Source organism: Bubalus kerabau, chromosome 4 (assembly GCF_029407905.1).
Source record: "Bubalus kerabau isolate K-KA32 ecotype Philippines breed swamp buffalo chromosome 4, PCC_UOA_SB_1v2, whole genome shotgun sequence".
Taxonomy (NCBI): domain Eukaryota; kingdom Metazoa; phylum Chordata; class Mammalia; order Artiodactyla; family Bovidae; genus Bubalus; species Bubalus kerabau.
In genome coordinates, this window is record NC_073627.1 from 171,456,018 (window position 1) to 171,481,209 (window position 25,192).

Here is a 25,192-nt window from a genome sequence, read left to right on the forward strand (position 1 = left end):
TTCTTATTATAACAAAGGACCACCACTCAACTTCTCAATGCCTTTGTTACATATTCTGTAAAAAGAAAGGATTGACTTCCATAGTTCCTTTAGATCTGAAATTTTAAGAGACATTAACAATGTACTTTTTCCCCGCTTATGGAAACAGTTTCAAGGGAAAACTGATTGCCTGCCATTTCTAAGGCCATACCCTCAAACACAGTTTCAAATGGCAGTGCTTTCTTATTGAAGTCTTTGGATAAGAATTTATATATACAATCTTTATCAATAGAGCATCTCATGATGAAGAAAAACACATGATTTTTTTTCCACTTAAAAATAGAAACTTAGTTATTATATCATGTATTCTTAAAACTATTTTTATAAATGACATTAATACTTACAGCTTGATTAGGCAGATTGTCAGTCTTAAGTTCTCTGTGATTGGAATACTGAATAAAAACAGGCTGGCTTCGAAGGTGAGGAGTAACAGGAGTGTAATAATTCACCATAGTAACAGCAGCTTCCTCAGAAGCCATTTCTAAGAAAGCCTGCAATAAACACAAGAAAGTAAAGTGAAAGCTCCTGTTTTTGAAAGGCAGCTAAGAACTATTTTGTCATTCTAGTTGATCTAAAACTCATGCATTCTTAACAGAAGTCATATTGCCCCCAAGGGGATGAAAAGACTTTCGTTTCAAACTGTATCACTGATAGTTACTGAAAACATATTTGACAAAAATTGGGTTCAATAAAGGATTTGGGATTGGGAAATTGACAGTTGATTAAATGACTCTGTGTGGTTTTTGGTCTTCTTCTTACTTCTGTTTCTTCTAAAATTTAGAAACAACTAAAAAAGCAAAAATAAATGTGTGCATCACTACTATAAACAGATGCGTTCAGTTTCTTCCTAAAAGCTTCTCCAATGATCTGTTCTCCTTTGCCTTTTTATGAATGTAATTAGAACATTCATGTGCCAAGGCTCAACTGTACAAATTAGGGAAATGGGAGAACATCCTACATTAAGTCAATATTGATTTGATTTGGGTCATTCAAGTGACCTTTTTTGGCTATTGGTAATCACTGTACTGATATTAGCTATTTGAAAACTAAAAAGAACTGAGATGGAAGAAGCTCCTTAGTATTCATGTCTTATTCTGTTTATGGCTTCTCCTCACTGTCATGACTCCCATTAACTTATGTGACAGCAATCGGATACTTACAGATCTTTAAGGTGGCAGATTTTATCACCCTGTCTCAATGGTTAAGAAGATAAAACATATACTAACAGTTCTGAGCCCTGACTACCTCTAAGAACACTTCCAATTTAAAGTACAGGAAGAACTCATGATCCAAATCACTATCTTCGAGGAATAAAACAGATTTTAAGTCATTTACAGTATTTAAAAGGTACAAATGTCTGTGATACACTTTAAAGCTGCTATCCAATTGTATAAGTAATACAGTTTTTCTAATATTTCTAAGAGAAGTAGATAAAAATGATCAAGGTAACAAAAATAGCTACGGCAGTATTTCTTCACTATCTGGTTTTTTAAAGTCATCTTTTCAACAAAGAATTTGTAAACTGTATTCTAATAATATTCACCATATGGGGAGAGTCTCTACCTGCAAACTCCCTACTAAATGCTGGGACTCCTGCAATGTCACACAAAGGAAAGGCTGAACAATGTCTTTGGATATTGTGATTCTAGTCAGGAAATCTTTCCTATATGTATATACAACCTAAAAATTCATATGTAAAAATAAAATTTTCCACATGGAGTCCAGTAAAAGAATTATTTATGTTTCCCAAAGTATCCAGCCAAGGATGAAGAGAAAATAAAAAATCACTACCCACAGAAAGGCTGGTGAAAATAACCCTCACTCTATCCTCAACACTCCAAGAACCATGGAATGAGGATGCCGACAAGCACTACTACAGTGACTCACATCAGAATCTCTTGCTGAAGGAAATTACTAACAAGGTCTTTTCTGAACAGGATTTAGGATCAAAAGACAAGCAATTAACAGCAATCAGCACTACAGAAAACTATAAACCTAGAACCAATAGCAGAAATAAAGGAAACTGTGACATTGCCTGCTGCCTCTCAGAGTTATTTGACGTAAGATGTAGGATATACTACGTGAAACATAATAATGTACGTAACACGTCCCTGTTAGACATCAGACAGCCATTAGACATGGTCATGTTGGCTCTTTTCAAACTCTGCAAACCATACTAGTCTCAATAGTGGCATCTGTAAAGAAAATTAAGATCCAAGTGCCTACACTACCTCTAAAAGATGTAAGAAAAATGTATAAGCCCAACAAGGACTGAATACTAAGACATACTATTTAACTTCTCCAGTTCTTAACAACCTCAACTACCTTAAACAAGGCTGTTAATTTAAATAAATAGTTTACTAAAGACAGGAGTCTGAATCAGACATCATTATCCAATCTTGGATAGTAAACAATCCGATCTCTTCTGATAATCACAGGATATTTTCATAAACCATTTTGTAATTAAGAATGTAAAATATGTTTGGTCAAGATAATAAATAAGAGAGAATCCTGTTTCCTATATAATATTTTTATTTATTGCTTCCTGTCATTAAAAAAGTTCTATTTTTAAAAGCTATGTAAATAGAATAAAATTTAGAAAAAAAGTTCAATTTAGAAAAAAAGTTCAAGAAAATAAAAAGCTTTCGTTTTTTTTATTTTGGCGGCACTTTGCGGGATCTTAGTTCCCCCAGCAGGGATTGAGCCTGCACCCTTGGCAGTGAAAGCACAGAGTCCTAACCACTGGACTACCAGGGCATTCCCTTAAAAATAATGTGGTTTTTTTTTTTTCACTAACACCCAGAAATAATAATTGTGGGTCAATCTTTAAAACTTACATACCTGGCTTTTTCCTTTCAACATCAAAAGATTAGTTACTTTGCCAAACGGTAGACCTAATGATATGACCTCTGCTTCGGTGACATCACTTGGAATTTTGCGAAGATGGAGAACACGGGAAGGTGAACAGAGAGGTCTATCTCCTTTAAATTTCTTGTTGTCATTCCCATTAGCTAAAAAATACAAGATTTGTTTTTTAATTACTGAAACTAATTTGGGTTGACATACTACATTAACCATATCATCACATTTGATCTTCCAAGCGTTTCAGGTTTTGAAATTCAGGAACTACGGGGCTGATGGAAGAGTAGAAGACAGTTGAAAACAAAACCATCCACTTTTCAACGAGTGGGTTTTTAAAAATTTTTCACTGCAGGTGTCTTTTTTTTTAAAACTGAACTTGGATTTTTAACTTCAAGAAAAAGTGCTGGATATGAATTACATATGTTGAGGTACCAAAAACCTCTAAATGGTAAACTATTTGTTATGAATAGAAAATACTTATATTATCTTCAATGTATCTTAAAAGATGCTTTTCTAGTTTGTCCTGTTACTAATTAAACAGAATAAAAACTTTTAGGATAGATGGTAATAAAAATTTCATGTTTATCACACCCTACAAGGATTTAAATTTGAGATGCACATTTATGAAAATAAGTTTATTTCTCAGGCATTATACAATTTTTGCCAATTCACTTTTTAAAGTACTTTCAGAAGCTAAACTGTGATTTCCTTAGGATAATCCTATTCTTTATGATATAATAGGCAGCTCTTAACATAAGTATCATCACCTTTTGGAAATGCAAATTTTAAGCCCCATTTCAGACCTACTGAATCAGAAACATCCCAGCAACCTGTGTTTTTACAAGCTCTCTAGATGATTCTGAAGCAACCTAAAGTACGAGAACCACTGTTGTAATCCAGTATGCCAGTTTATAGCCAAATTTTATTTAAAGCTTATGCTTTAACACTGACAGTAACTAGAACTGACAAGCCTGTAACAAGTAGTCAAATTTATGTACATAAGATTCAGGAAGGTTTTTTTCTTCCCCAGAAATAGCACCACATAAGACTGAATGCAAATTATCTAAAAGCCAAAGTTTCATTATAGTGTTGTTTTTTTAATACTGGCTCAAGGAAATGGCAACCCACTCCAGTATTCTTGCCTGGAAAATCCCAGGGAAGTCGGAAGCAACTTAGCAGCAGCAGCAGCAGAGGTTAAAGCATCTGCCTGCAATGTGGGAGACCTGGGTTCGATCCCTGGGTTGGGAAGATCCCCTGGAGAAGGAAATGGCAACCCACTCCAGTATTCTTGCCTGGAGAATCCCATGGACAGAGGAGCCTGGTGGGCTACAGTCCACGGGGTCGCAAAGAGTCAGACACAACTGAGCGACCTCACTTCACCATACTTAGCACTATTAGAAGAAAAATATAACCTTTTCAACCTGAGATTACCATTTTTCTAAATACTAGAAAAACTTCTAAAACACTAAAAAAACAGTCATATGTCTGTGACCCTAAGTAAACAAATCTCATGAGGACCACATAAAAGTCTTGGCAATACTTTGTACCCGTTCCTATGGCAGAGAACACCACTTGCTTACAGGTAAATAGGTTGACTTAATACCAAAACTAGCACTTGCTCCCAAATTCTCTATGTTCATGAATGCAGGCAATATCCTACCAATACTATCAATTCCAAGAGGTCCTTACCGGTCTGTGCCTGTATATAGCAAATGCCTAGGACAGTGTGTGGAAAATAATCAGCAAATACTTACTGGAAATCAAGTATTTAATTTCTGGGAGTCAAAGATTCCTTCTCCTTCCTCATGAATCATCATGAAACATTGATTTTTCCCTCCAAAATAACTGATTCCACTTTCATCTCAACTCTCAATGTCACCTCACCTATGATCCCTATGACCCTTCTATTCTGTCTTCCTCTAGTCTCACTCCCTCCACTTCCACTAAGATCTAACATCTTATCATCCTAAATGTACATGTCATGTCATTATCCTGTTCTAAAAACCCTGACAAGCTTCCAACTACTTAAAAAGATCCTTAATTTCTACTTTTCATGCTGTTTTCATTTACATTGCCTCACTGGAGTTGACACATAAAAATACATTAAATTACATCTTATTAACTTCAACAGATGAAGAGATTAAGAGATTTAACAGATCAGAGATTAAATAATTTTTGTACACAGCTAGGAAGTGAAAAGAGCATTATTCAAACTTAAGTTTAAAGGTAACTTTTTTAATCACAAAAATCTCAAAGTGTGTTACCATCCCTAGAAAAAAAAACTAAGCAACTTGATGACGACAATAAATTTTCAGAATATATGCAGATTTATGAGGATTATACTGTCAGTATACAGTATTATAGTGATAATACTGTCACTAAATTAAATGCTAAATTATCACCTCCTGGACAGAAAGTCAAGTATAAAGTGCCTTTTTGCACCTCCCCTCTCTGTAAGCCTAGATGGCTAGACAAAAATACCACAACCTTGTACATTCTTAACCAGCATAAGGTGTTAAAAGCCTAGAAAACCATCCTAAGGAGCAAAGGCTTTTAGAAGTTTATCCAGAATAATCCAAAATAAATGAATGAACATTAAGAAGGTTATTTCTTTAACTGAGGTGTTCATCATCTCTGCAAAACCACGTGTGAAATAAAATGAATACCTACACAAGCTACTTGAACCTGAACTGCACTATCAAATAAAAACCAATCGTGACAAACTTTTTATCAAGAAGTATATACATAACCAACTCAAGTTTTTAGTTCTTCTGTGTTATAAAAGTCTCTGCTATGTTAAAAACATGGCCTACAAAAGCAGACATCTTGTTCTGATATAACTGAGCCTTATATTCATTTCCTATAAAATGAGTATAACAACAGTACTTGGAAATTGTAGTATGAGTATTTGGAAAATTAAATTACATCACAGCAAGATATACAGTTTATAATCCAGCCTATGTCTAGAGATGTCAGATAAAAAGATCTCACAATATCTAACCCCAAATTAAGCAACCTTCTCATTTAAGCCACTCATCCTCATATATAACCTAAATTCAGGATTCTTTGCAATGTTAGCATATTTTCTCTGCCTTTGGTTCTCTTGTTAGAGAATCATTCTAATGAGGTAACTAGTTTTTGTTTGGTAACATATCAGCAACCAATTCCAGATCATTTGTTTTCATCTAGATGTGAGGTCTTTCTTTTATTCCTCCAATATTCAGGACACTGGTATGAAACACATTCGGGAACTTGATTTGTATAAGAATACCATCTTTAATAAGATACTGCTCATCCTTTTCTTTTGGAGAAGGAAATGGCAACCCACTCCAGTATTCTTGCCTAGAGAATCCTGTGGACAGAGAAGCCTGGGGGCTGCTGTCCATAGGGTCGCACAGTTGGACACGACTGAAGCGACTTAGCATGCATGGATGCATTGGAGAAGGAAATGGCAACCCACTCCAGTATTCTTGCCTGGAGAATCCCAGGGAGAGAGGAGCCTGATGGGCTGCTGTCTATGGGGTCGCACAGAGTTGGACACGACTGAAGCGACTTAGCAGCAGCAGCAACATTAATATTTAAACGCTAGATGTAATGTCCATTACAAACAGATCAACAACATATGTCTTGATTTTCTTAAGAGGGCTTATTTTACCTGGAAAGTATTTTCTGTCTACTTTTTTTGGTGCTAAAATGAAGACTGTAGACAACAGTGGCTTTTTTCTCTTGATGTCCTAACTTTGCAAAATTAACACATTGCTCAAAATTAATGCAAAATTTTATTAGACTGTGAAATCTAAAAACCTAAAGAACTACTCATCTAGGTGACCCAAAAAAGGTTATAAAGACTTGATAAATATAACAATTTAAAAATGGAAAGGCATATATAAACATATAAGGAATCATAATTTAAAGAGGAAACAAGGAAATTCTACTGTATTGAATATGCAACTTTGACAAATTATTCTCTATATGAAAGATTAAAGACTTTCTGAAAACTGTATTACGAAAATAAGCATTCAAAATACTTAACTTGAATAAATCTTGTACTTTTGAGATAGAAACTTCGTGAATGGCTACTGAATGGCTTCCTGAAGACTACAGATTTCTTCAAGAAAATTAGAGATACCAAGGGAACATTTCATGCAAAGATGGGCTCGATAAAGGACAGAAATGGTAGGGACCTAACAGAAGCAGAAGATATTAAGAAGAGGTGGCAAGGATACACAGAAGAACTGTACAAAAAAGATCGTCACAACCCAGATAATCACGATGGTGTGATCACTCACCTAGAGCCAGATATCCTGGAATGTGAAGTCAAGTGGGCCTTAGGAAGCATCACTACGAACAAAGCTAGAAGAGGTGATGGAATTCCAGTTGAGCTATTTCAAATCCTGAAAGACAATGCTGTGAAAGTGCAGCACTCAATATGCCAGCAAATTTGGAAAACTCAGCAGTGGCCACAGGACTGGAAAAGTTCGGTTTTCATTCCAATCCCTAAGAGAGGCAATGTCAAAGAACGCTCCAACTACCACACAATTGCACTCATCTCACACGCTAGTAAAGTAATGCTCAAAATTCTCCAAGCCAGGCTTCAGCAATACGTGAACCGTGAACTTCCAGATGTTCAAGCTGAAAAGGCAGAGGAACCAGAGTTCAAATTGCCAACATCCACTGGATCACTGAAAAAGCAAGAGAGTTCCAGAAATACATCTATTTCTGCTTTATTGACTACGCCAAAGCCTTTGACTGTGTGGATCACAATAAACTGGAAAATTCTGAAAGAGATGGGACTCCCAGACCACCTGACCTGCCTCTTGAGAAACCTGTATGCAGGTCAGGAAGCAAAAGTTAGAACTGGACAGGGAACAACAGACTGGTTCCAAATAGGAAAAGGAGTACGTCAAGGCTGTATATTGTCACCCTGCTTATTTAACTTCTATGCAGAGTACATCATGAGAAATGCTGGGCTGGAGGAAGCACAAGCTGGAATCAAGACTGCCGGGAGAAATATCAACAACCTCAGATATGCAGATGACACCACCCTTATGGCAGAAAGTGAAGAACTAAACTAAGAGGCTAAAGGCTAAAGAGCCTCTTGATGAAAGTGAAAGAGGAGAGTGAAAAAGTTGGCTTAAAGCTCAACATTCAGAACACGAAGATCATGGGATCCGGTCCCATCACTACATGGCAAACAGATGGGGAAACAGTGTCAGACTCAATTTTTTGGGGCTCCAGAATCACTGCAGATGGTGAGTGCAGCCATGAAATTAAAAGACGCTTACTCCTCCTTGGAAGGAAAGTTATGACCAACCTAGACAGCATATTAAAAAGCAGAGACATTACTTTGCCAACGAAGGTCCGTCTAGTCAAGGCTATGGTTTTTCCCGTGGTCATGTATGGATGTGAGTTGGACTATAAAGAAAGCTGAGTGCCAAAGAATTGATGCTTTTGAACTGTGGTGTTGGAGAAGACTCTTGAGAGTCCCTTGGACTGCAAGGAGATCCAACCAGTCCATCCTAAAGGAGATCAGTCCTGGGTGTTCATTGGAAGGACTGATGTTGAAGCTGAAACTCCAATACTTTGGCCACCTGATGCGAAGAGCTGACTCATTACAAACGACCCTGATGCTGGGAAAGATTGAGGGCAGGGGGAGAAGGGGATGACAGAGGATGAGATGGTTGGATGGCATCACCAACTCGATGGACATGGGTCTGGGTGGACTCTGGGAGTTGGTGATGGACAAGGAGGCCTGGCGTGCTGCGGTTCATGGGGTCGCAAAGAGTCGGACACGACTGAGCAACTGAACTGAACTGAACTGAATGGCTACTTATATTCATCATGTTCCAAAGATAAAAGTGGAAGAGGTTTTTAAAAAATTCATATATTCCCATCTCAAAAGTGAAGGGATCTACCAAAAAAACTATCCTAGAAATATGGATCTTTTTTAAAATTTAACTTTATTAGGGCAGATTTTAGATACGGTAAAACCCACCTACATTTTAAATGCAGAGTTTGACAACCTTTGACAAATGACTCATATGACCACAAAAAAGAAAACTTCACCTGAATTTTTAAATTACCAATTTGATTTTTAAAACAGGCATAGGGCTATTTGTGTGTTAGTCACTAAGTTGTGTTTGACTTTTGCAACATCATGGATGGAAGCCTGACCATCCCTTGTCCATGGAATTCTCCAAGGCAAGAATACTGGAATAGGCAGCCATTCCTTTCTCCAGGGGATCTTTCCAACTCAGGGATCAAACCCAGGTCTCCAACACTGCAGGAAGACTCTTTACTGTCTGAGCCACCAGGGAAGCCAGTTTTCTATTTCTCTTGTACTTATGTTTTTCAAGCAATTTGTTCACTTCATCTAAATTTCCCGGCTTAAAACTGTTCATAGTATTCATCTGAGATCCATCTTAACCTGGTCAGGATATCATGACAAAATACGACAGGTGATTTAAATAATAAAAATTTACTTTCTCACAGTTTTGGAGAATAGAAGTCCAAAACCAAGGGTCAGCACTGTCACTTTCTAGTGAGGACTCTTTTCCTGCCTTATAGACAGCCACCTTTTCACACAGTCCTCACATGGCAGGGTGGAAGGAAAAAGTAAGCCTCTTCTTAAAAAGACACTAATCCCCTTGTGAACCCCATTCCAAAGGGCCCATCTCCAAAGACTCTGGGGATAAGAGCTTAAACATATGAATGTTAGGGGTATACAAACATTCATCCCATCAGTTCAGTTGCTCAATCGTGTCTGACTCTTTTGCGACCTCATGGATTGCAGCACGCCAGGCTTCCCTGTCCATCACCAACTCCTGGAGTTCACTCAAACTCATGTCCATCGAGTCGGTGATGCCATCCAACCATCTCATCCTCTGTCTTCCCCTTCTCCTCCTGCCTTCAATCCTTCCCAGCATCAGGTCTTTTCTAATGAGTCAGTTCTTCACATCAGGTGGCCAAAGTACTTGAGCTTCAGCATCAGTCCTTCCAATGAATATTCAGGACTGATTTCCTTTAGGATGGACTGGTTTGACCTCTTTGTAGTCCAAGGGACTCTCAAGAGTCTTCTCTAACACCACAGTTCAAAAGCATCAATTCTTCGGCGCTCAGCTTTCTTTACAATCCAACTCTCAAATCCATACATGACCATTGGAAAAACCATAGCTTTGACTAGATGGGACTTTTTGTTGGCACAGCAATGTCTCTGTTTTTTAATATGCTGTCTAGGTTGGTCATAATTTTTCTTCCAAGGAGCAAGCGTCTTTTAATTTCATGGCTGCAGTCACCATCTGCAGTGATTTGGGAGCTCAAGTAAAGAAAGTCACTGTTTCCACTGTCTCCCCATCTATTTCCCATGAAGTGATGGGACCAGATGCCATGATCTTAGGTTTTTGAATGAGTTTTAGGTCAGATTTTTCACTCTCCTTTTTCACTTTCATCAAGAAGCTCTTTTGTTACTCTCTGCTTTCTGCCATAAGGATGGCGTCATCTATATATCTGAGGTTATTGATATTTCTCCTAGCAATCTTGATTCCAGCTTGTGCTTCATCCAGCCCTGCATTTCACATGATGTACTCTGCATATAAGTTAAATAAGCAGGGTGACAATATACAGCCTTGATGTACTCCTTTCCCAGTTTGAAATCAGTCCATTGTTTCATGTCCAGTTGCAACTGTTGCTACTTGACCTGCATACAGATTTCTCAGGAGGCAGGTAAGGTGTTCTTGTATTCCCATCTTTTGAAGAATTTACCACAGTTCGTTGTTATCCACACAGGTTTCCCTGGTGGCTCAGCTGGTAAAGAATCCACCTTCAATGTGGGAGACCTGGGTTCGATCCCTGGGTTGGGAAGATCCCCTGGAGAAGGGAAAGGCTACCCACTCCAGTGTTTTGGCCTGGAGAATTCCATGGACTGTATATAGTCCCTGAGGTTGCAGAGAGTTGGACACGACTGAGTGACTTTCACTTTCACTTCACTTTCCCTTTCTGTTAGAACCATTTGGTGATGAGGGTGGTTTCCTTGCCCTTCATGAAACAGAGTGAGCCCTAACTTAGTCTCTTCCTATTAATGGTGAAACAGGAGGGAGGGGAGCAAGGCACAACTTTGGGTGCTTTCCTGGTGGCTCAGACGTTAGTCTGCCTGCAGTGTGGGAGACCTGGGTTCGATTCCTGGGTTGGGAAGATCCCCTGGAGAAGGAAATGGCAACCCATTCCATTTCTCTTGCCTGGAAAATTCCATGGATGGAGGAGCCTGGTAGGCCACATTCCATGGTATCACAAAGATCGGACACGACTGGGTAACTTCATTCTTGCTTTTTTGATGATCCAGCAAATGTCGGCAATTTGATCTCTGGTTCCTCTGCCTTTTCAGCTTGAACATCTGGAAGTTCACAGTTCATGTACTGTTGAAGCCTGGTTTGGAGAATTTTGAGCATTACTTTGCTAGTGGGTGAAATGAGTGCAATTGTGCAGTAGTTTGAAAAGCTTTTGGCATTGCCTTTCTCTGGGATTGAAATGAAAACTGAGCTTTTCCAGTCCTGTGGCCACTGCTGAGTTTTCCAAATTTGCTGGCATATTCAATGCAGCACTTTAAAAGCATTATCTTTTAGGATTTCAAATAACTTCTCCAGGTCTTCCCAGGTGGTATCAGTGGTAAAGAACCCACCTGCCAATGCAGGAGACCAAAGAGACACAGGTTCAATCCCTGGGTCGGGAAGATCCCCTGCAGGAGGACATGGCAATCCACTCCAGTATTCAGTCCATAAAAGTACCTCTTTAATGTCTACAGGATCCTTCTTGATACTGGTAACTTACCTTCTTTTTCTGTCTACTTAGAAGTTTGTTAATTTTATTGATCTATTAAAAAGCAGCTACTGCTTTCATTAATCCTCATTTTCTTCTTTCATTATCTTTTCATATTTAATATTTTCATTCCTCTATTTACTTGGGGTTTAATTTGTCCTTCTTATGCTACACTTAGAAGCTTATTCATTTTACACATTTTCTCCTTTTCTAATAAAACATTTAAAGATGTAAATTTTCTCCTAAGAACAGCTCTAGCTGAATCCTATAAACTTTAGTAAGCCATGTTTTCCTTTTAATTCACTTCAAAATATCTTCTAATTTCCCTTGTGTTTTCTTATTTGATCCATGGATTATGTGTTACTTTCTTTTTTTTTTTAATTGTTTTATTTATTTTCCGCACAGGCGCATGTGACAGAAGGGAACTTTTTTTTTTTTTTTAAAGATAATTCATACAACCACTGATTGATTATACAGAGCCATTTCTCAGTCCTCTTTTCTTTCCACTTAAGAAAATTAAAATATATCATGATGAGAATGATTAATGCCAAAACAAGATTTCTGGCTTATCATTTAGGGTACAAATACACACTTTATTGCTTGACATTTTATTGAATGCTAAGCAAGACTAAGCATCTCTGCCTTCATTGTACAGAGCTGAAGCAGAAGAGCAGTGAGGGGGAGACAGCACTACTGTCCTTGGCGGGGAAGATGTAAGCCCCTGTTGTCCTGTCTCGTTGTGGGGAGGCTAACCCATGTTCTGCCGGTTGCCATAGCCTCTAGGATGGGTGTCCTTCCAGTCATCCCACTCGCGAGCTCTGCACACTGCCTGCTCATCATCCTCTTCCTCCTCATGCTCCTGATCTTCTTGTTGCTGAGCTGCTCTTTTGAACTCTGACACTGTCGTGGCTATTCCCTGATCTGGTAATGCTCCAAATTTCCGATGCTGTTCATACCAGTCATTCACTGTCATAGATGCCAGACTTGGATAACCAGCTCCAAATACTTTGGCTTGGGCCATGTTCTGAGTGAGAACAAACGGTTTCATTGGAGGCCTGTCCTGATGAGATGACTGAGAAGTTGATGCCTCGTGTGTGGAGTCTTTTTCTCTCAAGATCTTTATCTCCTGGTCAATGCTCTCAATCTCTTCTAAGCTGATACCAATCCACTTTTGAAGGTGAAGGAGGTAATATTCACGAACATGCTCGTCATCTGCTTGACCACTTTCCACAGCAGATTTCAGTGCAGACAACCTATGCTCCACCTCCTTCTTCCGCTTGTATCTCTCTTTTTTAGCCTGTCTCTGAGATGCCATAGCAATGATGCTAGGATAGGCCATGGAGGAATTAGCAGTGTTATTTCCAGCTAAGTTGGTCTTGGGTTTGGGCAGCTCAAACTTTGCCACATGATAGTACTGGCACTGAGTTAAGAAGTTTAAGAAGTGTTCTCGAGCCCACTGCAAATGATCTAGACGCTTGCTGGGACTGACTTGTTTCATGGTGAACGCTCCTTGAAATGCTGGCACCATCAGGTACTTCAGGTCAGTGGACGCGATCTCCTCCAAATCTTCATTTTGGCTGAACAAGTTAAGCTGTGACAACATTTCAGCAGCCTTCTTCAGGAGATCCAGTCCCTTGAACACCTTATCTTGGATTATTCGGGAGCCGGTGGGTTCAGCTGCGATTTCCACTTCATCCAAAAGCTGCTTGCTGGTTTCGAACAGCTCGGGGAGCCGCGGGAGCAGTAACTCGTCTTCAGCTGCTGCCATCTTAGGGAAGGAGGAACCCCAAATTTATTTTTTAATTGAAGGATAATTGCTTTACAGAATTTTGTTGTTTTCTGTCAAACCTCAACATGAATCAGTCATAGATAGACATATATATGTATGTATACATATATACATAGGGGAGGAGAGGGTTAGATGTATGGAGAGAGTAACATGGAAACTTACATTACCATATGTAAAATAGATAGCCAATGGGAATTTGCTGTATTTCTCAGGAAACTCAAACAGGGGCTTTGTGTCAACATGGAGGGGTGGGATGGGGTGGGAGATGGGAGAGAGGTTCAAGAAGGAGGGGATATATGTATATGTATACCTGTATTACTTTTTCTAAGCAATTGGAGATTTCTTCTCAAATATTTGAGTATTATTTTTTAAAATTTCTAGTTCTAATACACCTCTAATACCTAATTTTAATGCACTCATATTTAACTGAGACCTATTTAAGGACCCAGTATATAGTCTACCTCACAGACCACTTCATGTTAACTTGAGTATGTATCCTGATAGTGCTGGGGAGACTATTCCATTATGTCAATTAGGTCAAGCTGGTTTAGAGTACTGAAAACTTCAGTATTAGAAGACCTACAGACTTCTTTTAAAGGGTCACATAAATATTTTAGACTTAGTGGGCCATAAAGGCTCTGACCCAGCTATTCATCTCTGCAGTTATAAAATGAAAGCAGTCAGAGGTAAATGTAAACAAGTAGGCACAACTGTGTTCAAATAAAACTTTATATACAGACAATGAAATTTAATTTCATGTACGTTTCACAATCATAACAAAATATTCTTCGTGTTTTTCACCATTTAAAGTGTAAAAATCAGGGACTTCCCTGGTGGTTCACTGGTTAAGATTCCATGCTTTCAAGGTAGGGGGCTCCAGGTCAATCCTTGGTTGAGGAACTAAGATCCCACATGCTGTGCCATAGGGTCAAAAAATAATATAAAAAAAATTTTAATGGAATAATATGAGGTATATAGTTTATTATTTTTTATGTAAAAATCAGTCTCAGTTCATGGGCAATACAAAAATGAGCAACTGGAATGGATCTGGCCAACAGGAGAATTTGCTAACCCTGTTCTGTATCCTTACTAATTTTTATGTACTGGGCTATCAATTACTGAGAGAGGAGTAGTGAAATCTCCAGCTATAATTGTGGATTTTTCTATTTCTTTGTTTAGTTGTTAGTATTCTTTATGTATTCTGAAGTTCTATAATTAGGTGAAAAAATATATATATGTATCAAGAAATATAAATAAATATATGGAATACAAAGTAATAAACGATAAATAAAATGGAATATAAAAAATAATCTTAAGAAAACCAAGACAGAAAGCAGAAACAGAATGAATATAAATAGAAAACAAATAGCAAGATGACAAACTTAAACCCAACCATATCAATAATTGTATAAAGTGAAAATGGCATAAAGATTCCAATTGAAAGGCACAAGTTACAACAGTCTGGATAAAAGCAAAATTCAATTATATGGTGTGAATAAGAAACTCATTTTAAATTTAAAAATCTCAGGTTAAAGCTAAAAAGACAAGTAAAGAGAAATATGTAAACACTAATCATAAGAAAGACAGAGTGGCTGTACTAATATCAAAGTAGACTTCAGGAAAAGGAATATCACCAGGGATAAAGAAAGACACTTCATAATGATAAAGGGATCAATTTATCAAGAAAACATAATATATCACACATAAAACATGCACATAAATGGCAGATAACCTCTGGTTTTCAATTATGTTTACTTTTTTGGTTAGTTTTTTTTAAGTGATTGCTCTGGAGTTTAATCAACAATAAGTTTCTTTAACTTACCCCAGTCTACCTTAAAATAATACTATAATACATAGGTATTATGTAAGAACTTTTCAAAGTATACATCTGTTTCTCTTATCATACATATCCTTTGTATTAATGTCATATATTGTACTTTTCACATTTGCTACAACCCCCCAACTATATTAATTTTATCTTGCTTTAAATAGTCAATTACCTTTTTTCCTTTTTGCATCTTGTTTTAATCACTTGTATCTTATGGAGCTTTCCATAGAGAGCATTCTATAGTTTTTTTCAAAAATTTTTTTACTATGGTATAATACACATAAAATCACTATCTTTAAACACAGAATTCAGTGATGTTAAATACATTCATAATGTGCAACTATCACAACCATTCATTTCCATAACACTTTTCACCTTGTGTTGATAAAACTGAAATTCTATATCCATTAAATGAAGCTCCCTAAACCCTCTTCTTCCAGTCCCTAGCAACCACCATTCTACTCTCTCGCTCTAAGATTCTGTCTACTCTAAGTATTCTTTCTCATTTCTTTTTAAGCATATTAGATAGCTATTTTCTTTATGGTTATCATGGGGATTACTTTTAACATCCTAAAGTTATGACACTCTAATTTGAATTTAGTCCAGCTTAACTTCAATAATATACAAAAACTCTGCTCCTTTATAGATCTGTCCCCACCCCTTTCCACTATTACCACAAAAAATAGATCTTTAAACAATGTGTGCCCAGAAAAACAAACTAACAATTCATTTAAATGTTATCAGTGTCCTAAATTATGTAGAAAACAAAATGTGGAGTTACAAACCAAGTCACTTGAGAACTTTAGATTAATAATTAAAAAAAAAAGTATATTAGGCCCTTAAATCTGCAGAAAAGAAAAAGTGGATTACAAACCACTGTTTGAATGATATAGGCTTTTACAGTGGCATTCACTGAGATCTTTACTTCCTCAAATGGCTTTGAGCTACTGTCTACTGTCTTTTCATTTCACCCCAAGGGACTCCTTTGAATAATTCTTGTAGGGCAGATCTAGTTAAGTAATAAACTTCTTCAGTTTTCACTCATCTGGGAATGTCTTAATTTCTCTCTCACATTTGAAGGACAAATTTACCAAACATAGGATACTTGGTTAACAGTTACATTCTTTTAGAACTTTGAATATATTGGCCCACTGACTTCTGTCCAAGTTCCTGAAGAGAAATCTGCTCATATTCTTATTAAGGATCCCTTGCATGCGATGAGTCGATTCTCTCTCAATGCTTTTTGGATTTTCTCTTTATCTCTGACTTCCAAAAGTTTGGTTTCAAATGTGTCTCAGTGTGGGTCTCATCGAATTCATCTTACCTGGAGTTCATAAAGGTTCTTAGATGTTTATATTCATATTTTTCATCAAATTTGGCATTGTGGTAATGCTGGAAATCAGATTCTTCCCTTTTCTCAGGGTTTTCTTGTCTGTGTTATTGTTTTTCTGATTCTTTTGGACTGTCTCTATGCCAAGAATAAGCTTGAGGTGTAAATTTAAGTCCTTCTCAAGTGTCTTCTGAGCCTTTTCCTGGGCATGCACTATTACTTTCTAATTTTCTCTGTAGCTGCAGTTGTTTTTTTAATGTCCTAGTCTTTAATATTTGCTTCCCAAAAGGGGGCAGGGGAAGGAAAATGAAGGGGAGGAAGGTGTGAAAAATACCAATCCTTTATATCCTCTGAAAGTCACATGTACTGGGGGTGAGAGGTGCTGACCAAAGGGAGAGATGCAAGAAGAATGGCTGCCTGCCTCTTCGCATCTATGTGATCAGAAGGAGCAATCAGAGCACAGATCCTTGAAGCTTTTGCCCACCCTGGCTCCTATTTGTAAGCTGCTCTGGAACTCACACAGCTGCCTGCCATGTGACTGAGGGTGAGGGATGGTAGCTGCTACTGTGCTGAGAGCTAAAATTGACCATAATTAACCACAGTTTACCTTCCAAGTCTTCCCCTGGAACTTGCAGGCCTTCAAAAGACTCCCGAGTTCCAAATTAGTTACAGGCAGATTCTGCCAGCCCAATTGTCATTTAAGTATAAAGACTGCTGGTGCTTCTTACTCTACCACCTTCCCAGAATCCCTCAATTATCTTTGAACTTAACCAAAAACATGAGGAAGAAAAGTCACATATCCACATATTTACCACTTTGTGTAGACCCAAATTTCCACCTGGTATCACTTTCCTCGAATCTGAGGAATTTCCTTTTCCATTTCATAAAATTTAAGTCTGTTACTAACAAATGTTCTCAGCTTTTGTATGCCTCAAAAAAGCTTTAACTTTTATTTTTGAAAAATATTTTAACTGAACATAGAATTTCGGTCTGATTGTTATTTATCTTCAGTACTTTGAAGATGTTTCTCCACTGTCTTCTGATATGCACCATTTGGGGGCAAGAACTCTCGTTACTCGTATCTTTGTTTCTCCGAAAAATGTGACTTTTTTCCTTCTGGCTACTTTTAAGATTTGTTCTGCATTCCTGGTTTTCAGCAATTTGACTATGATGAGCCTTGGTGTGGTTTCCACTGTATTTATCCTGCCTGTGGTTCATTGAACTTCTTGGATATGTGGGTTTACAGTTTCCACCAAATTTGGAATATTTTCAGTCATTATTTCTTTAGACATATTTGTTTCCCAACCCCCATCTTTTTTTCTGGGACTTCAAACATACATATGTTTAGAACGACTTTACTTTGTTCTACAGGTTACTAAGGCTCTGATTTTTTTTTTTTTTTTTTTTTTTCAGTTTTTTTGGGGTCTGTGTTTAGTTTCTACTGTTGACTTTAAATTCGCTGATTATTTCTTTTGTAGAATATTAGTGCTGTTAAAGCCATGCCTGTTTCTTTTTAGATGCTATATTTTTATCTCTAGAAGTTACATTTGATTTTTATTTTCTCCTTGTTGGTATTTTCCTTTAAATCCTTTCCCATACTTTAATAACTATTCCAAAGTCCAAATCTGCTAATTTCATCATCTGTCATTTTTTAGACCTGTTTCTGTTGACTGATTTTTCTTCTATCTACGGGTCACAATTTTGTGGTTCATTCCATGTCTGGCAATTTTTGGTTGAATGCTCAACACTGTGAGCACCAGCATTTGTTTCCTTCCTTTAAAGTGCCAGACTCTTTTCTGGAAAAAAGTTACTTGCAGATCAGCTAATTGTTTTATAGCTTGTTTTTAAGTCTTTTTAGAATAGTCTTTATGGTAGAGCTGAAATATCACCCCTACTGGTCAGGCATGTGTGGCTTAATATTCAGCAATAAATTCAAAGGCAGATTTCTGGAGCATTTTTCTCACAGATGGAAGCTAGTACTCTTATAGGCAGAAAGATAATAGAGGAAAACCCATGTAGAAGTGTAACACTTCCACTTATATCTTGTTAGACAGCACTCAATCACATGAACACACCTAGCTATAAGGAAGACTGGACAAGCAGTCATTTAATCTGGGTGACAACATGCCCTGATAAAAATTAGTGCTCTGTTGCTTAAAAAAACAGAAAGTATTGGGGCACACAATAAATAGTCTCTGCCATCATTCGTAAGATTACATTTAGAAGGCAAAGCATAAGATTTATGTAGACAAGTGTAAAACATTTGTCTACAGAGCCAGACATCCTGGAATGTGAAGTCAAGTGGGCCTTAGGAAACATCACTACAAACAAAGCTAGTGGAAGAGATGGAATTCCAGTTGAGCTATTTCAAATCCTAAAAGATGATGCTGTGAAAATGCTGCATTCGACATGCCAGCAAATTTGGAAAACTCAGCAGTGGCCACAGGACTGGAAAAGGTGAGTTTTCATTTCAATCCCAAAGAAAGGCAATGCCAAAGAATGCTCAAACTATTGCACAATTGCATTCATCTCACCCACTAGCAAAGTAATGCTCAAAATTCTCCAAGTCAGGCTTCAAGAGTACGTAAACTGTGAACTTCCAGATGTTCAAGCTGGATTTACAAAAGGCAGAAGAACCAGAGATCAAACTGCCAACATCTGCAGAATCATCAAAAAAGCAACAGCGTTCCAAGAAAAACATAAACTTCTGCTTTATTGACTATCCCAAAGCCTTTCACTGACAGGATCACAACAAACTGTGTTTCCTAAAGAGACAGGAATACCAAACCACCTGACCTGTCTCTTCAGAAATCTGTATGCAGGTCAGGAAGGAACAGTTAGAACTGGACATGGAACAGACTGGTTCCTAATAGGAAAAGGAGTACATCAAGGCTGTATATTGTCACCCTGCTTATTTAACTTATATGCAGAGTACATCATGAGAAACGCTGGGCTGGAGGAAGCACAAGCTGGAATCAAGATTGCCAGGAGAAATAACAATAACCTAAGATATGCAGATGACACCACCCTTATGGCAGAAAGCGAAGAGGAACTAAAGAGCCTCTTGAAGAAAGTGAAAGAGAGTGAAAAAGTTGGTTTAAAACTCAACATTCAGAAAACTAAGATCAAAGCATCTAGTTCCATCACTTCATGGCAAGTAGATGGGGAAACAGTGGAAACAGTGACAGACTTTATTTTCTTGGGTTCCAAAATCACTGCAGATGGTGACTGCAGCCATGAAATTAAAAGATGCTTGCTCCCTGGAAGAAAAGCTACGACCAAGCTAGATAGATATTAAAAAGCAGAGACGTTACTTTGCCAACAAAAGTCTGTCTAGTCAAGGCCATGGTTTTTCCAGTGGTAATGTATGGATGTGAGAGTTGGACTATAAAGAAAGCTGAGTGCCGAAGAATTGATGCTTTTGAACTGTGGTGCTGGAGAAGACTCTTTAAAGTCCCTTGGACAGCAAGATCCAATTAGTCCATCCTAAAGGAAATCAGTCCTGAATATTCATTGAAGGACTGATGCTGAAGCTGGAACTCCAATATTTTGGCCACCTGATGACTGACTCATTTGAAAAGACCCTGATGCTGGGAAAGACTGAAAAAGATCGAAGGTGGGAAAAGAAGGGGATGACAGAGGATGAGATGGCTGGATGGCATCACCGACTTGATGGACATGAGTTTGAGTATATTCTGGGAGTTGGTGATGGACAGGGAGGCCTGGCGTGCTGCAGTCCACGGGGGTGCACAAAGTTGGACATGACCGAGTGACTTAACCAAACTGAAACTACAAAAATTTTGTGATGAAGACTGTACTGAATACAAAAAGATCTTTCAACATAGTCCTACACATGGCTTTCCTTTAGCAACCCATTATTAATGTGACTTTTAAAATTATTTATGTCTTTGAAGAACTACTTAAGTATCTTACAATGGGATTAAACTCTTTAAATGAGCCCTAGAGACTTTCCAATAAAATTTGTTCAAAATCAATCAGAAACATTTATTCAAAGAAGTCAAGAATTAAGAGGAACATAATCTTTAGTTTTTGAAATTTTTAGAGAATTGCAAATATTGAATCAAGTATTACAAAAGTATTTTTAATGTATAGGTGACCTAAAAAATAGAAGCAAAATTTTTAGGTACCAACAGGCCAGCCCCTTAGGAGGCCCCCTTTCAGTAAAAGGCAAAGTAAAATTAGAAATTTTCCATCTACCACAGGTATTGAACAAGGAAGTATATGTCTGTTCAGAGATCTGAATGGAGAAATGTAAATATCCAGATTTTTATTTTCTCTTTTCTTCTGATATGAATCCCCAAAGCAATATACTAACATACACATTAGGGTATGTTAGCAGAACTACACTATACTATGTGCACGCTCAGCTGTGTCTGACTGTGCGATTCCATAGACTACAGCCCACCAGGCTCCTCTGTCCATGGGATTTTCCAGGCAAGAATACTGGAGTAGGTTGCCGTTTCTACCCTAGCAAATCTAGCAGAGCAAATACAAAAGATTCTCACAGAAGGAAAAATATAATTTAGTTGAAGTTTATCTCATAACCAAAAATTATGAATCAAGTAAAAATAATACACCATAAGCAAAGATTAGCTGATACAAACCCCAGGAATATTAGCACCCCTAAGAACTCCATAATTGTAAAATCTGAGACTATAAAAATTGTTTTAAATAATTAAAAAATTAGGGGAAAAAACAATAGTAACCATAAGAAAAGAACACAATATTAAAAAAACAAAACTAGGTGGTCTTTAAAAAACGGGTCAAATAGACACAGAAAAATGAACAATATATGCCTTGAAATCAAATACTCAACAGAAGGATTAAACAGCATACTAGACAAAGCTGAACACTGAGTGAATCAGAAAACCATTTCAAGGAAATTATCCAAAATACAGGACTTTAAGGAGAAAGAGGTGACAATGAATGCAAGAGGTTAAACAAATGCAGCTCTAAATGAGGTGGCCCAAAACATGTCTAACTGGAGTTCCAGAAGGAGACAATTCTGTGGAAAGTTGGGGTCACTACTAAGCAGGATAAATGAAAGTAAGTCTGCAGCAATGGTCTTCAACCCTGGCTGCACCTTACATGTATCAGCTGCTGCTGCTAAGTCGCTTCAGTCGTGTCCGACTCTGTGCGACCCCATAGACGGCAGCCCACCAGGCTCCGCCGTCCCTGGGATTCATTCTCTAGGCAAGAACAGTGGAGTGGGTTGCCATTTCCTTCTCCAATGTATGAAAGTGAAAAGTGAAACTGAAGTCACTCAGTCTTCGACTTAGCGACCCCATGGACTGCAGCCTACCAGGCTCCTCTGTCCATGGGATTTTCCAGGCAAGAGTACTGGAGTGGGGTGCCATTGCCTTCTCCGACATGTAACAGCTAAGAAGCTTTAAAACAGTACCTAGGCCTCTCCTTCCCCAACCAGCAATTTCAGAATTGGTGTGGAGTAGGTAAAGGTATCTGTATTTTCTTCAAAGTTTCCCAAGCTATTTTAGTGAACCCTCAGAGAACCAGCGATCCACACCCAGACATAGCTAGAGACACAGAACAAAATTAAAGAGAAAACTGTTAGAACAACTACAGAGAATTAATTCTACCTACACAATAATAACATAGGCTGACAAAAGGCTTCTCAACAACAGAGGCTAAAAGTATAATAAAACAGTACCTGCAAAGTACTAAGAGAAAATAACTGTCAACCTAAAAACACTGAACCTAGAATGAAACGGGATACAAGAGGAAATTCAAAACATAAAGACAAAACAGAGCAGACTACTACTGCCAGATAAACTCACAGCTCATACATCTTTCTTTTCCTAAGTTATCAATCAATCAAGATGTCAGTCTTTCTGGTCATCTGTTCCAGTAGTTTATAAATATGATCAAACAAACTGACCTCAGTTTTAAAGTTAAAAGCAAACACGTGTCCCCCCACCACCCGCCTAGATGTACCTAGCTCTAGGAGTAAGAGCCAAATTTTCCTTAAAAGTCTAACAGATCAAGAGGATAATCAGATTTTAGAACTTCAAATTCTAGTTATTTCCTTCATTCAGTAATTCTCTTTAAGTGTGGCTCCTCAAATGTCAGCATCATCATTCCTGGGAACTTGTGGAAATGCAAAATTATCAGGACCCATCCTGGACCTACTGGCCTAGCAATTCTGAGGATGAACTCTGCAAATGTGCTTTAACACTCAGATGATTCTGAAGCCAAGTCAAGTTTGAGAGCACTTTCAGTCTCCTGCTCCTATTATCTACTGTTCACACTTTCACAAGAACAAACCCCCTGTTGCTGCCCCACCAACGAATCTTCTAGAGTAATGGCCCATGGCTGACCAATTCTTATATACTTTTAATCTCTTCACTGAATTTCCTTTTCATCTTTTCTCTTAACTGTCACTTCTCTTATAGGGGTTCTCACAGAAAGGTTGTTCACTCTTCCAGACATCAGTGTCTAGAAGGTGAGGTCCACTCTTCTCTAACATCCTATAACTCCAAAAACCTTTGGATAAAAAAAAATCTCGTCTTTTGACTCTCTACTCTCATGGCTTCCATTGTTAAGTGGCTGTGATATAGATTTCCAAATGTCTCTTATGATGCCAAAACCAGAAGAACCCACTACCTACCTGACACTTCCATCGGATGTTCCCAGAGGAACCTCAAATCACTGTATGAAATCTGAACATGCTATGTTGTCCAACCCTATTTTTTCTGTATTTTCTAAAATAAATGAAGGTACTACAATTCAGCTACACAATTATCCAAATCTAAAATGTGAAAATCATCAGTGGAATTCCTTATTCAAACATTCAACTAATCACCAATTACGATCAATTTCACCTCTAAGTTCTCTAATTCTCTCCATCACAACTGCTACTGCTACAGTAGAAATTTTCCTCCTTTACCAGGATTTCCTGTACAGCAACAGCCTCCTAACCCCTTTGCTATCTCTTCAGTACTTCACTCCTCCACTTCATTTTACAGTCCTCAAATTTCAAGAACATTTAGTTTTAAAATCATGTGAGTTTATAAATTTTTAACTTAGTTTTAATACTTCTAAAGTCATCATCATTCAGTGCAAGCTTTTAAATCTAACTTTTTTACTCAATAGTTCTAGATCACCAACTTATTGATAATTTATCACAATTATGTAACAAAGAATGCCAGTCAAAAATTAGATCCAAATTAATCCTTAAAATTTAAGGGTGCTGTAACCAGTAACTTCATCTATATGAACTTCACTGCCACAAATTTTAGTTTTTGTTATAAATAGTAGCACTTGATGTTATAAGATGAGCAAAATAAGAACACTGTGGAAAAAATGTTTGAAACCCAGGGAAGAAAATTCTCAAATTTTGAAAAAAAAATGAAAACTCACCGTATACACCTGCAGAAGGAGTGGAATTGTTCATGGTAAAAGGTCCGTTAATGATGCCAGAAGAAAGAAGCTCATCAGACCCCCGCTGAAAAGCAAGAGCAATATTGTGTTAATAAAAATGAGTCTCTGATAATGATCCATAAATTTACTACTAAAAATTTTAAAAGCTAGTACTATTACTTAAATCTGATTATCACGGCATTTAAGGAGAACACCTCAAGAATCGTAACATCTAAAGGCTGGCAGAGAACAGTAAAGGAAAATTATTGCACATCTACATTGTTGTTAACAATAAAAAACACAACTGCCATCACGTAATTGGGAGCATAATCCTATAACCTTTTTTGATCAAACCCTCTGAGATGTTACAGCTGAAGTGCCAAAAACCATACTCAAGGGTTGTATCCTAATTATTTTTGCAGTATACTTTTAAGTATATTTAGTGTATTTTAAACACAATTGGTATATTAAGCATGTTAAGTTTTTTTAGTATGTTTTTAAGCATTTGCATGTGAATAATTTGTGCAGCACTCCCTTTTCCATACATATATATATAAATATATATATACTTTTTCATGATATATATATTGTATACATATATTCTTAAAAGTTGAACAAAAAGATATAATTTATTTCTATATTGGCCAAATCCTTTAAATAAGTGATTTTTCTTCCATTATTCCTTAAACGGTCTTTATTGTGTATTATTTCTTAAATAACTACTCTTTTAAGTAATTTAAACTTTTTTTCAGGTAAGAGCTTGACCAATTTCAAAGTTGAATTATCAAAGCTAAAAGGTAAGTGAGTGGGACTAGCCTTTTCATTGTAACCATGAGCTCTATTACCAAGGTTAAAACATTTATATATAGGAATGACAATAAGCAACATGTATAAATTTAAAACCAACCTATTTCAAATGGTAATTTGTTCAGCTCTCGGTCAATGTTTTTGGCCACATGTCACCACTTGTGAGATCTTAGTTCTCTGACCAGAGATCGAAACCTGGCCCCCCTCAGCAGCAGAGAATTTCCTGATCCTCCCGACCCAGGAATCGAACCCGTGTCTCCTGCTTGGCAGGTGGATTCTTTACTGCTGAGCCATGGGGAGATCTAGTTATACATACACAATGTAATTA

General features: G+C 37.4%; 2 protein-coding genes across 7 annotated transcripts in view; both read right to left on the reverse strand.

Moving 5' to 3' along the window:
• The window catches only part of PTBP3 (polypyrimidine tract binding protein 3), a 91,000-nt gene that overhangs the window by 44,971 nt on the left and 20,837 nt on the right, over positions 1-25,192 (reverse strand). For 3 of the 5 annotated variants that reach the window (XM_055579323.1, XM_055579324.1, XM_055579322.1), the window contains 3 exons: positions 24,058-24,142; positions 2,881-3,050; positions 384-530 (listed from right to left, as the gene is read on the reverse strand). In XM_055579323.1, the coding sequence (XP_055435298.1) occupies positions 384-530; positions 2,881-3,050; positions 24,058-24,091 (351 nt within the window). In that variant the 5' untranslated portion in view covers positions 24,092-24,142. Of the gene's footprint in view, positions 1-383; positions 531-2,880; positions 3,051-7,190; positions 7,302-24,057; positions 24,143-25,192 lie in introns of those variants that run through there. The other 2 variants (XM_055579325.1, XM_055579326.1) reach the window with 2 other exon arrangements.
• The window catches only part of LOC129650652 (immunoglobulin-binding protein 1-like), a 33,866-nt gene continuing 20,750 nt past the window's right edge, over positions 12,077-25,192 (reverse strand). For both annotated transcript variants that reach the window (XM_055579328.1, XM_055579329.1), the window contains exons 2-3: positions 24,058-24,142; positions 12,077-13,480 (exon numbers count right to left, since the gene is read on the reverse strand). In XM_055579328.1, the coding sequence (XP_055435303.1) occupies positions 12,461-13,480 (1,020 nt within the window). In that variant the 5' untranslated portion in view covers positions 24,058-24,142 and the 3' untranslated portion in view covers positions 12,077-12,460. The remainder of the gene's footprint in view (positions 13,481-24,057; positions 24,143-25,192) is intronic.